The sequence below is a fragment of the Piliocolobus tephrosceles genome, chromosome 5 (assembly GCF_002776525.5).
Source record: "Piliocolobus tephrosceles isolate RC106 chromosome 5, ASM277652v3, whole genome shotgun sequence".
In the NCBI taxonomy this organism is placed as follows: domain Eukaryota; kingdom Metazoa; phylum Chordata; class Mammalia; order Primates; family Cercopithecidae; genus Piliocolobus; species Piliocolobus tephrosceles.
Genome location: NC_045438.1, coordinates 119,126,577 through 119,140,104, shown reverse-complemented (window position 1 = coordinate 119,140,104; position 13,528 = coordinate 119,126,577). Strand labels below are relative to the sequence as shown.

At 37.3% G+C, this 13,528-nt stretch overlaps 1 protein-coding gene across 3 annotated transcripts in view; it reads right to left on the bottom strand.

The window, feature by feature from the left end:
* The window catches only part of CRISP1 (cysteine rich secretory protein 1), a 47,122-nt gene that overhangs the window by 18,145 nt on the left and 15,449 nt on the right, over positions 1-13,528 (bottom strand). For all 3 annotated transcript variants that reach the window (XM_023213091.1, XM_023213092.1, XM_023213090.1), the window contains exons 2-4: positions 10,865-10,932; positions 5,555-5,683; positions 2,011-2,101 (exon numbers count right to left, since the gene is read on the bottom strand). In XM_023213091.1, the coding sequence (XP_023068859.1) occupies positions 2,011-2,101; positions 5,555-5,683; positions 10,865-10,930 (286 nt within the window). In that variant the 5' untranslated portion in view covers positions 10,931-10,932. The remainder of the gene's footprint in view (positions 1-2,010; positions 2,102-5,554; positions 5,684-10,864; positions 10,933-13,528) is intronic.

Here is a 13,528-nt window from a genome sequence, read left to right as displayed (position 1 = left end):
CGAATTGGAAAAAATTGCTTTAAAGTTCCTATAGAACCAAAAAAAGAGCCTGCATTGCCAAGACAATCCTAAGTCAAAAGAACAAAGCTGGAGGCATCACGCTACCTGACTTCAAACTATACTACAAGGCTACAGTAACCAAAACAACATGGGACTGGTACCAAAACAGAGTTATAGACCAATGGAACAGAACAGAGCCTTCAGAAAAAACACCACACATCTACAGCCATCTGATCTTTGACAAACCTGAGAAAAACAAGAAATGGGAAAAGGATTCCCTATTTAATAAATGGTGCTGGGAAAATTGGCTAGTCATAAGTAGAAAGCTGAAAATGGATCCTTTCCTTACTCCTTATACGAAAATTAATTCAAGATGGATTAGAGCCTTAAACGTTAGACCTAATACCATAAAAACCCTAGAAAAAAACCTAAGTAATACCATTCAGGACATAGGCATGGCAAGGACTTCATGTCTAAAACACCAAAAGCAACGGCAACAGAAGCCAAAATTGACAAATGGGATCTAATTAAACTAAAGAGCTTCTGCACAGCAAAATAAACTACCATCAGAGTGAACAGGCAACCTACAGAATGGGAGAAAATTTTTGCAATCTACCCATCAGACAAAGGGCTAATATCCAGAACCTACAAAGAACTCAAACAAATTTACAAGAAAAAAACAAACAACCCCATCAAAAAGTGGGCAAAGGATATGAGCAGACATTTCTCAAAAGAAGACATTCATACAGCCACAGACACATGAAAAAAAGCTCATCATCACTGGCCATCAGAGAAATGCAAATCAAAACCACAATGAGATACCATCTCACACCAGTTAGAATGGCAATCATTAAAAATTCAGGAAACAACAGGTGCTGGAGAGGATGTGGAGAAATAGGAACACTTACACTGTTGGTGGGATTGTAAACTAGTTCAACCATTGTGGAAAAGAGTATGGCGATTCCTCAAGGACCTAGAACTAGAAATACCATATGACCCAGCCATCCCATTACTGGGTATATACCCAAAGGATTATAAATCATGCTGCTATAAAGACACATGCACATGTATGTTTATTGCAGCACTATTCACAGTAGCAAAGGCTTGGAATCAACCCAAATGTCCATCAGTGACAGACTGGATTAAGAAAATGTGGCACATATATACCATGGAATACTATGCAGCCATAAAAAAGATGAGTTCGTGTCCTTTGTAGGGACATGGATGAAGCTGGAAACCATCATTCTCAGCAAACTATCACAAGAACAGAAAACCAAACACCTCATGTTCTCACTCATAGGCGGGAATTGAACAATGAGATCACTTGGACTCGGGAAGGGAAACATCACACACCAGGACCTATTATGGAGAGGGGAGAGGGGGCAGGGATGGCATTGGGAGTTATACCTGATGTAAATGACAAGTTGATGGGTACTGACGAGTTGATGAGTGCAGCATACCAACATGGCACAAGTATACATATATAACAAACCTGCACATTGTGCACATGTACCCTAGAACTTAAAGTTTAAAAAAAAAAAAAAAAAAAGATGGGCTCATTTTTGAGCACCTAAAATTATCTTATGGGCAGCTGAGCAGGGCTGCATATAACTTATTTCTCAACTGCATTACCGTTCTAAAGCTAAGAAGATCCCCTGGTGTTATTGTTCAGTAGCTAAAGTAACTATACAGAATGGAGACCTAGGTCTCTAGCTGCTCATTCCACTCTTCTGCAATACTGAGGGTTTTGATTCATTTCTCCTGATGGTCAGAACTTGGAATCCGAAAACTTCAGAACTTGGAATCTGAAAACTTAAAGATATAAACCTTAAAAATTAATGAGTTAAAAACAGTGTAATAGTCCACAACTCACTGCCATGTATGACCCAGTGCAAACAAGGAAATCTAGATGACTTAATTTACTTTCATCAGGGTACATAACAATCCCTGTTTTACTATTGTTTTTTTTTCTTTTTAGTCCAAAGGCGGGTCATATAGACACACACTTACTTGGAAGTCTCCTCTCAAGGGGGTTGCTCTCTGTCATATCACAATACTTTGAAAAAGTTCTGGCATTTTGTGCAGCCTCTTCACTCCAACTCTGTAGTGGAAAGAAAAAAAAAAAGCACATGTTCCAATTAATATTTTCATAAGATTCTAATTTACTGTTTCTAATAATCCATGAGATATAATATCTTCAATTGTATCAACTAGAAATGTAAATAATGAGATTACTATTAAATGTTCTAGTAGAAAGAGAAAGACAACAATTTCAATTTATTATGTTGGCCCTTGAATTCACAAATTCAAAATTTGGTAATTACATTCAGAGAGAGATTCTCTCACAGATGTAGTAGAGACTTTAAGTAAATGCTTCCAGGGAAACAGACCAGAGTTACCTAGTAATTTATTTGTAGTTTAAACTCAGACATGTTATTTTATCTCTTTGAATCTCAGTTTATCCGTCTGGAAACTGTTACCTGTAATTTATGCCCAAAGATTTGTTCAAATGTGATAATCCAAGGAATACAACTAAGATGTGATAAATCTTATGTATTGAATAAATGATGGCTGTGATTAGAAGCAAGTACACAGTCACATTTACATCTAAAATTATGAATAACAAAAATGAAAGCTAACTCCACATGCCAGAATCTGTCACCAATTTTGTGTGTATCTTCTCTCACTTTAACCTCATAGCAACTCTACAAAAGAGATAATATTATATCCATTTGTAAATACGGTAACTAAGGCACAGAGATGTTAAGTAACTTTTAGGGGGTCACACTATAAATAATTGACAAAATAAGAATTTGAATCCACTTAGGATGGCTTTAGAGTATGTGTTCTTGAATCTCAGTGTGCATCCACTATGCTGAGTTGAAGCATTTGGTCAGGTATGAGTAAGTAACAGCTATTCTCCCAATGCAGAAAGGGAGAAATTCTGCATCTGTAGGTGTCACATTCTGTGGTAAACGATCTCCCTAACATTCTTCTATCATTGTGGTGTATATGAAACTGCCCAATTTTTACAAAGAACGGAGCCTATGAACATTTGTCTTATCTGAGTTCCTTTGTCAGGAAACCCACCATCAGGCCCCCCAGGTGGTAGCAGGGAACTGAGGCTTTCCTGATCACCGCACCTGGGCAAGGAGACACAGCTACTGCCTGTTGACCAGCTCCTCTTTCTTGTCCCTCCTGTTTTCCGTCCCTCCTATATAAACCTGTAACTTTGGTTGGTTAGGGAGAGGGAAGGATTTGACAGGCTGACATCACCCACAACAAAGTCTTTCTTCTCAGGCAATGGGCAATACTCATCTTGTGACTGGCTTTCTGTGCTGCAAGCAACTATACCTTGGCTGAACCCCTGGTGTTCAGCAGCATATACATCCATTTAAAAGAATACCCTTATATGTGCATATAACACATTGCCAACAGAAGGTGTAGAGTCTGTTTTTACTATAAGTTTTTATGTAAATCATTCAGCTACTCTTTAGACTGTTTGGAGGACATTCATTTTCAGTATCGTCCTGAGCATGTAAAGTTTAATTATTATATGTATTTGCTGCCATCTTGTGGTCAACTTTTTGAATTACCCTTGGGGTTGAATTTACTAAACCATGAGACGAATTAAATAACTCATTAGCTTAGCACTGGGTAAAACCATGGTTTTGCAGGTTTTGATCGTTGCAAGCAAAAAAAAAAAAAAAAAAAAAAAAATTTAGTTATGGCTATGTCTAACTGATGAGCAGAAATGACACAACACATCTACCAGCGTATAGGCTCTCTGGGCTGGGGGAATATCATGGCATTCACTAGCAAAGAAAACTTATGGGAATTGGAACTTATCTGGTTAAAATATAGCAGAATGTTTGCACTTTGAAGAAGCTATATAGGACATTACCTCTGATTAATGTCGGTGAGATACTCCTTTTTTGCGACATATTCACAATTAAAATTGAAGTTTGTATTTATGATCGTACCAAAGCTCTGAATTCCAGCTGTAACAAGTGACTCTACTCTGGTTCTAATTGTGTTCAGAAACTATTTTTTTAACAAAATCTCTGCCTGGTAATTGTGGTTAACTCTTCAGTCCTACTGTTTCTTAAATTTGCTGTTGCTACTTCTAATCCTATACATGTCCTATGCATTGTTTGTGGAGCAGCTGAACCCTCATATTTCTTTTGAAATATTTCTCAGTTTTACTGGTACACTTACTTTTATCATCTTGTTGACATTTCATAACTTTGTACCTTAGCACTTGAATATATGTATTCTTATATTGTTTCAGTTTTTCTTCCGTATTTGCCTTTCATCTCCAATCTCCAATCAGAGGCTGTATTTTTCACTTTTCTTTAACCTTGTTTGTACCTCCTAGGTAAACTTATTTGCTCATCTGGCAACCAAGGAATTTGGACTCTACTTCTCCAGCTCCTTGGATCTGGCCCACTTGCATTTTAACCTGGGCCCCAGTTCTTAAGATTTTGAATAAGTTCCTCAATTTTCCTTAGGTTCAGTGTCATAATATGTAAAATGAAGAAAATTGTATTGGAAGAATGAAATGAGCTAATGTAACAAGGTATTCGAAAAATGCCTGTGAATAATAAACACAACATGTATGTTTGCTACAACACCATGCAGGAATGCCTATGAAAGCTATTGATTTTTATCTTTAGTCCAAATACGTCTTTGGATTTTAAAGCAATTAAGAGATAAATCTCAAAATCATTTATGTATTTCCTTGTTTCATCCTCTTCATTATTTGTAAGAGAAAGGTGTTCCTTAGAATCACCCTCCACAGCCTGAACTGTTTCTAACCCTTGTTGCTATAGGCTGGTCCAGGGTTCAAGGAAGCAGGCTGAGGGTGCTCATGAAACTGAGTGATGCTGCTGGATAACAGATGTGAGAGTAATCACCTAAACACCTGAGACTTCCCTAAATTTTTCTTGTAGCAGAGCATAGCAGGTTTATAATGAAAGAATTTCTCTTCCTCTTTATGGGATGCAATGAAGCTGGTGGATAAATTTGCCAATATTTATTTAACTGGCCACATCAACTAACTAGATATCTGGACATTTTATCTCTAGGAAGAGTGTCTTAGCCTCTGGACTACTGCCCAATGAAGACAGCTATGAAATGCACGGACAACTTGTTAATCAATATTTGTCCTATATACTGGCAGCATCAGCATCAGCTGGGAGCTTGTGGTGGTCTCCAGGTCAGATCCCCTGAATCAGAATATCAGAGAGTGGGGCCCAAGAAAGTGTGCTCTACTAAGTTCTTCAGGTAATTCTTGAGTACATTAAAGGCTGAGAAGCACTGTCTTAAGAGTTCTGAGGAATGAAGCGAGGCTGGCTGAGCTCTGTCCTTGACTAACCATATAATCATCAGAAAGTTACTTACCTTCTCTGGGTCTCTGTTTCTTCCGCTACGTAAAATATTTGTTGTGAAGATAAAACCTTCAGCACTTTGAAAGTGCGTAGAACTTGACAAAAACTCAGTAAACACCACTACTATTATTGCCATCATGGTTGTTGCTATTGTTCGATCTTACCATCTTCAGCATGTTGCTGGCTGGTGGAACTACTCCTCTTCTGAGGGCGTTGTGTATATTAACGATCTCTTGTTGTACATTTGGCAAGTCAGTGACGAGCTTATTAAATTGGTCTTTAGCTGATTTCCTCTGTTACCAGAAAAATATTAATTAGTGTTACTTCTTTTAAGTGGAATTTGTCACATATATTTTGCAGACCTATAGGCAATGCAAATTTATAGTTTCTATTAAACAGTGATTTATAGCATTTTCGAATTTATAGTGTCTCATTATATTGGATTCTGTTTCTCCAGGACTAGTTTTGAGGATTTCTGAACATCAGGATGACCTTACATTAGTCTTCAGAATAATGCACTGGTTATCCTGTGATTAGGGTTTTTCCAGGTTCATACTTTGGACCATGATGAAGCACTTTTTATTGGGCAGTAAGATCCACAAAGGAAGATATCTTCAAAGCACGCCTGTTACTTACTTCTCTGGCTTATTCTCCACACCTCCCACCCTGCAACAACTGTATCTCTGCTTCCCAAATAAACTACTTCCACTGGAACCCTTGTCTAGTGGTGTGTGTCTGGGAGAACCCAAACTAAGAAATTCATTACTGAGGACAAAGCCACAAGTGCTATCAACACAAATTCTGTGTCTTCTTCCTGTTCATATGAGAAAATATCAATGCTCTCAAGTGTATGTGTGAGAGAGTATAACATAGAATTCAAATTCAGCCTACAATCTTGAATTTGTGACTGTTCTTTTCATTTATTTATTTTTTATTCTGAAACTCACTAAGAAGAAAAATACATGACCAAAGTATTTAGTTTAGTATTAATCACTATAAAGAGCATTATTGTGTGTGTGTGTGTGTGTGTGTGTGTGTGTGATATCACATGTACTTCATACCTTTTTAAAAAAATGTGGCAGAACGAATGTACTATAATGTGAGGGGTGTCTGTTGCTTCCTTAGTACCACATGACCATCAGCACAGTTTATGAATGGGTAAGATCTAGCACTATAACTTACACAAATAAAGAAGTATTCACTGTCATTTATATCAACAGTTTAGGGTATGGAGAGAAAACTTAAATATGGAATTCAGAAGACTCCTCTACAGACTGTCTCTATGGACATATTCACACGGTGTTATTTTTTTCTCACATTGCAAGTCACTCTGATTTGGACTGGAGGAAAGGCTGAGGACCCACATGGTTCCACATACTATTTCCAGATTACAACTCTCCTTGCTCCTCTGAAAACCTTTGCGGTATGGAAACTCATGACATTTGCCTCTCACACCTCATTCTTGAACATTTATTTAACATCTTATCATGGTTTTTTTTTTTTTTTTCCTACTTCCTCTCTTTCCTGGAAATTGTGTTTCCTGAAACGAATTCATCTTTTCCACTCAGATTTCTGAAGTCAACTCAAAGGACTTTAATGTCCACATGGATGAATCCAACCCTTTGATGTCTCAGGCCCTTAAAATCTTCCTCCTCTAGACTTCTCCTTCAATCCTCTTTATCCTCACTTTAATGGTCATCAACTGTATCTCACTACATCCCAAAACATCATACCTCTCAAATCACCTGGTCAAGCATTTCCCTGCCTGATCAGAATTTCCTGTTCTTGCCACAGTCAGACATTCTGACTGTTCTTCAATATAATTGAGCCTGCTAATTCATTCTTCATTTTCCCTACTAGCCCTCTCTTGTCTTTCCTTTCATCTCTATCTGTGTTCTCTATTTTCACAACTCTCCTTTTGCAATATTTAATCTTTTGTGTGCACACCATCATCTAGAAATGCCTACCTAAAACACCCCAACTTTGGATGAGACTGACAATTCTCCTGCCTGCTCCATCAGCTGAGCATTGCCAGAAAAATGTCTCAAAAAACAACACAACACATATCTGCATGACCCCAAATCAGTAAGATTGACCTCAAACAGTTCCTTAATTCTGCTAATCAATTCTAATGAATTGTTTGATTAACTCACTCTGTCACTCTCCACATTATTGTAGAACTTTTGCACTCTCCTCTATTCACAACTACCTTCTCTCAACAGATTGTGAAACATCCTTCTTCCCTCAGTAAAGAGAAGCAATCAGAGGGCAGCTGCTTCAACTGTCTTACCCAGTCTGTCAATCTACCTGTATCTGTCCCCTTTCTTTCCTCTTCTTCTGTGGTACAAGTGAATGGGTCATTCTTTCTAATCTTTCTAAGGCTCAACTCTCCAACAGTGTTATTCAGTCCATTCTCTTCTACCTTTACCCCAAAATCTTACATTATTTTTCATTTTGTTTGCTGTCAGCCACTCTTTCTTTTCTTGGCCCTTCCCAGTCCTGTTTATTTATGATTATGCAGCTTATATCTTTTTTTGAGAAGAAGTCTTGCTCTGTTGCTTGGAGTGGAGTGCAGTAGCATGATCTTGGTTCACTGCAGCCTCTACCTCCCAGGCTCAAGTGATTCTCCTGCCTCAGCCCCCCAAGTAGCTAGGATTATAGGCATGCACCACCATGCCTGGCTACATGCTGCTTATATCTTAAAATAAATAAACAAGCAAACATCTCTTCGTTTACCTCACTTTCCCATTCAACTATTGTTCTCTGTCTCTGCTCTCTTTCCCTATCTGTATTCTGGAAAATATTGCCAACTCTGGCTGTCTACAATTGCCCAAGTAATAGAGCCTTGCATTTACCTCCCCCCATTTTTTCAATAATATGTTCTCTATCCTAGGTGTTCCACCTCCCCTGCTGCTTAGGCATTAGGCAATGTCTGGAGAAATTTGAGGTTGTCATATGGGCATGATAAGGGGAGACAAGATTGCCATCTTATGAATAGAGGGCAAGGATGCTGCTGCTAAATTCCTACAAGGCCCAGGACAGCCCTCCCTACAACAAATAATTATCTCATACAAAAAGGTAATGAGGTTTAAGTTGGGAAACGCCTCCATTAAAAATACTCCTATTAAGGACTCTGACAAGCTCAATTTGCATATGCAATATTGTTTTAATGACTTTATTCTACTTTGTTTATTGGCAGCTGACTCCTCTCACTAAGCTTTCAGTGTAGAAATAGTCTTTCCTTTGGTGTGAGGAACAAAATACTCTATTTTTCTCTTTCCTTTCAGACTTCTCTGTTTCTTTCACCTGGACTGATTGTGGCTACTGTCTAGCTCTCCGCTGGCCTTCCTGAATCCACTAATGCTTTACTACATCTATATTCTCTGTTCCACTCCTTAATCCATTCTTTCCTAATCCAGTCTCCAGTCATCATTCAGAGCAAAAATTTTAAAACATAGACACAATGGAGTCACTTTACTGTTAAAAGTCTTCAACAGTTTACCATTCATAGAAAGAGAAACTAAAATCTTTAACAAGGCTTTTGAATATTCTGTTTATTCTCAGCCTCTATCTAGGATATGTGCCCTTATCCCTGCTGTAGTCACAGTAATTTTTTTCTTTTTTTAGTTATCTGAATGTGCCAGTTTCCTTCCTGCCATAGAATATTTGCCCATGCCTGTACCTTTGATAGTACACCTTGTTCGTTTGCAAGGTCAACTTATTCTTCAGATCCCAGGTGTACCATGTGCTCAGAGAAGTCTCTAATTAACTCAGAGAAGATTCAGCCTTCCTGTTACCTGATCACAACTCTCTATAGTTTTCCTCAAGAAAACTATTTGTGTAACATCTACCAGATTGTCGTGGAAAACTACCTATATAAAAAGTAAAAACAATTTCTGTTAAATTAGATGCTTAATATCCCAGCAAACACTGCCACTTGTGGAAGTTTAAAATACAATTCAGGTCTGGTGGTTAGTCCATTTGATTTCTACCTGGAATCTGAAAAAAAGAAAGCATAATACTATTTTTGTTGGCAAATTGGAACACATTATTTACTTTAACTGGGACTCATGTTTAAAGTTTATGTAATAAATTTGTGTTGGGGGCTTAATTTATCTTCTTGTTTAAATTTAAAATTCTTAAGCCTTTATTTTATGACCAAACTGTCTACAAAGTGTATGAAAATATTCTAATAGTTCTCTGTTATAAAGATTAAACATATTGTTTTATCAATGCCTTCTACTTTTTCTTTTGTATTCTTGGTCAAAAGCGGATTGGGTATAGTTTCCCTTGGATGGGTGGAGTTCTACTTATCTACTCTTTGCTCTGGACTTTTAACTAGCGATGCTAATTTCATCTTTCACATGACAATCTGGGTTAGGCTATTTCCCAGAACTTGGCCTAAGTGGTCTAGACAGCCTAGTACTAGGTCTTGATGGCAAATATATGTTTCTGACTGTTTGCCCTTTTCCCGTTCCTCTGGAATGGTGGCTACACTTCAGATTAGCTTTTTCTTTATTATGAAGCACGAAGATCACCCTTCCACACTGGGGAAGTAAAATGGTCAGAGAATCAGAGGGAAGGAAGAAGTCTTGTTTAGGACTCTAATTCAGGACACTAATCCCAACTTACTGGAGGATTACTGGGCATTAAACAGGAGCCCCACCTAGTCTCTCTTTGGGGAAGAGGAGTGAGTAATAGGATCCAAATACCAAACCAACACCCTAATAGCCTACTGCATATGGATTTTCTTTCCACAATAAAACTAAGTGCCTTTTATTTCTTACTTCTCTACCTGGCCTATGAAAATATAAAAACTACTCATTTTCTATACCAAGGTTATTTACTTCAGTTTGTCATAAAATTTTGGGTAAATTGAAATATATATTATTTTCTTTATATCATTGAAGTTATTTATGGTGACTATTATTGGCTGATCATAGAATATTATGTCATTGGGTGTTCTACTTCTGTTTTGTGACTGTTAAAGTTATTGTTTTTAATTATTAGTGAGATTAAGGTAGCCTACGGAATTCAAACTGCTAATCAGCTCCTCATGTCGCTCTTTGTGCTGTTGGCACCTTTCCATTTTACATTTAATTTTGATGCTTTAAATTATTGTTATAGTAAAAAATTATATTGCTCATATGCATTCTCAGCTTTTTTCCTATATTATCCAGAGAGGCCACAGTGAAATAGATATGGACCCATGGAGCTAACTGATTAGGTATAATTTCAGGCACTGCCATGTCCTAGTCCTCAGACATTGGCCATATGACTCAACTTCCCTATTCTTTGGTTCTCTCCTTTATAAAATGGTATTAAGATGAATACTTTTCTAACAGGGCTATTGTGAAAACAAAGTGAGTAATGGGTGTAGCAGTCTCACAACAGTGCCTCTGACGTGAATTCTGTTAAAGTGTTAGCTCTTATCTTTATTTAGAAAGTAACTATGAAACCCAACCCTCACATACTTTCATGGACAACATAGGCAGTAAGCAAGTAGCAGCAACCAAAAACAAGAGGTGTTTAATTTCCATCCCTGAAAAGAAAAATAACATAATTTTAGATTATTCTCAATTCATGGGATAACATCTTATAATAAACTTTATTTAAACCACTTTTACATGTGTTTGCAATATTTTCCCTAAAAGAAACCTTTAGGATCCAAACAAGGTTTAATGTGTTAGTCATTAGGACCCAGATAGGAAGGCAGAACTGTTGTTTGAAGGATAGTAGACTCTCAAAAATATAAATTGTTTTAATCCCTGGACCTTTGAATATGTTATATTGTGTGACATAAGGGAATTAAGGTGGCAGATGGAATTCAAACTGCTAAATAGCTAACATTAAAGTAGGGAGATTTTCCTGGAATATCTGGGTGGACCCAATATAATCACAAGGGTATTTAATGTTGAAGAGGAAGTCAAAAGAGTCAATGTCAGTGATGAGCATGAGACAGACTTGACCAGTCATGCTGAATTTGAAGACAGAGGAAGATACTGCAAGCTAAAGAATATGGATAGCCTCTGGAAGTAGGAAAAGGTAAGGAAACAGATTCTCCCCATAGAGTTTCCCTGTTGACATCCTGATTTTAGCCCAGGAACACCTATCTGAATTTCTGACCTCCAGAACAGTAGGATAATAAACCTATATTTATTTTAGAACATTCAATTTATGATAACTTGTTATAGTAGCAAGAGGAAACTAATATAAGAAACGGAAAGATTATATTTAAACTCTCCATCAGCTACAAAGAAGAGGAGTAATTTGGTACTACTAATTTATGTAAGTGACTTAGAGACATTCCATAATATCTGATCATCTTGCTAATCACGGTTGTGATTATGAGTCAAACAAATCAGAGCTAATATACCCTCTCCTTTCTTTTTAGTTAATATAACTAGTTAACTCTAGGATATTAATAAGTATAGATTATTGAATTTGGTTGGCACCTTCTTTTCACCATCTGCGAAGTTTATTTCTGAATTAATCCTGCTGTGTGAGAAGCAAAAAAGGCTAACAGTTTGGCCCTCATTTTACAAAAGCAAGCACTTTTGAAGACAAGTTGCCAGATTTGTGCAGAATAATACAGGGCAGACAATTACTCGTGCTTTTCCCCCCAATGATGTAGTTTACCACTGCTCTCACGCTTCCCATGTTGACTGCCAGACATGCTCAATATGAAAGAGAACTCTCTAAATCAATTCTTTCAGAGAACATACACATGTAAACAATCTCACCTTTATCATTCTTTTTTGTCTATTTCCTTGCCTTTCTCTCTCGCTCCAAATGTTCATATAGCCTCACATTTGAAGATTTATCGTAATATGGTGACACAGATGATAAAAATCCCTTTTTCTTGCTAATCCTCAAAAAATCTAGTAAAGCAGACAATATTAACCCTGAGGTAACTGAAAAAAAAGGTAAAATAAAAGGAAGATTCTGAGGGGAGGGACTTCAAGAGAGATAGCTGACTAAGCATCTGGCACTTGCCTTCTCCACAAAGAAGAACAAAAATAAGGAGTAGATAATTAAATTCCAAATAGACCATCTAGTATTCAACAGATAAGTGACATGAAACACCTAAAGCAAGGAGGGAGAGAAAAATAAGGCAGTCTGCTCAGTTGAGATTGTCTGGGAGCCTGGAAAGACTCCTTAATGTATGGAAAGGGTAAGAGAGTGACCCCCACTAATGCACATTTTCATCACGGACTTCTGCATCCTAGCCATTGGGATGCCTCTAGACCCTCACAGACCCCTCCTCCCCGAGGCTACCAAAGAGTTGCCTGGAGACTGCCCAAAGGCACAGTTCGAGAGGAGAGTTCACGGTGGGTCCCATGGGTTTCACACACCCTTGAGTGCTAGGCAGCTACAGAAGGGTCCTTTATTTAAAGAGATCCTATTCCCAACCAGGCTGCATTCTGCACAGGGTCCCAACAGTCCTTGCATATCCACATCTCTGGAGCCACATTGACATTTCCCACCTGAAGTGTCTGTTGCACCTAGCTGCTGCTGCCAGAGACGATATATTTAACAAGTGCTGAAAGAAAAAAAAAAAAAAAAAAACAGAAAGAAACTTCCACCTATGGATACTATAACCAAGAAAGTTGCCCTTCATAAATGAAAGATTAAAAAAAAGTATATTCCAGACAAGCAAAAGCTAAGGGAATTTGCTACCATTAGACTGGCCCTACTGGTAATGCTTAAAGGAGTCCTACACATGGAAGTGAAAAGATATCTACCATCATGAAAGCACACAAAAGTATTAAACATACTGGTAGAGCAAACACAAATAAGGAAGAGAGAAAACTCAAATGTTATCACTACGTAAAACCAGCTGACCACAATGATAAACAATAAGATAAAAAGGAAACAAAAAATATACAAAACAACCAGAAATTAACTAACAAAATGACATATCAATGATAACATTGAACATAAATGGATTAAATTTTACACTTAAAAAATATAGAGTGGCTAAATGGATTAAAATATAACCCAACTATATTCTATCTATAAGAAACTCATCTCACCTATAAAGACAGATATAGAATGAAAGTAAAGGGATATCAAAAGATATTCCACACAAATGGAAACCAAAACCAAGCAGAAATAGCTATAGTTATATAAGATAA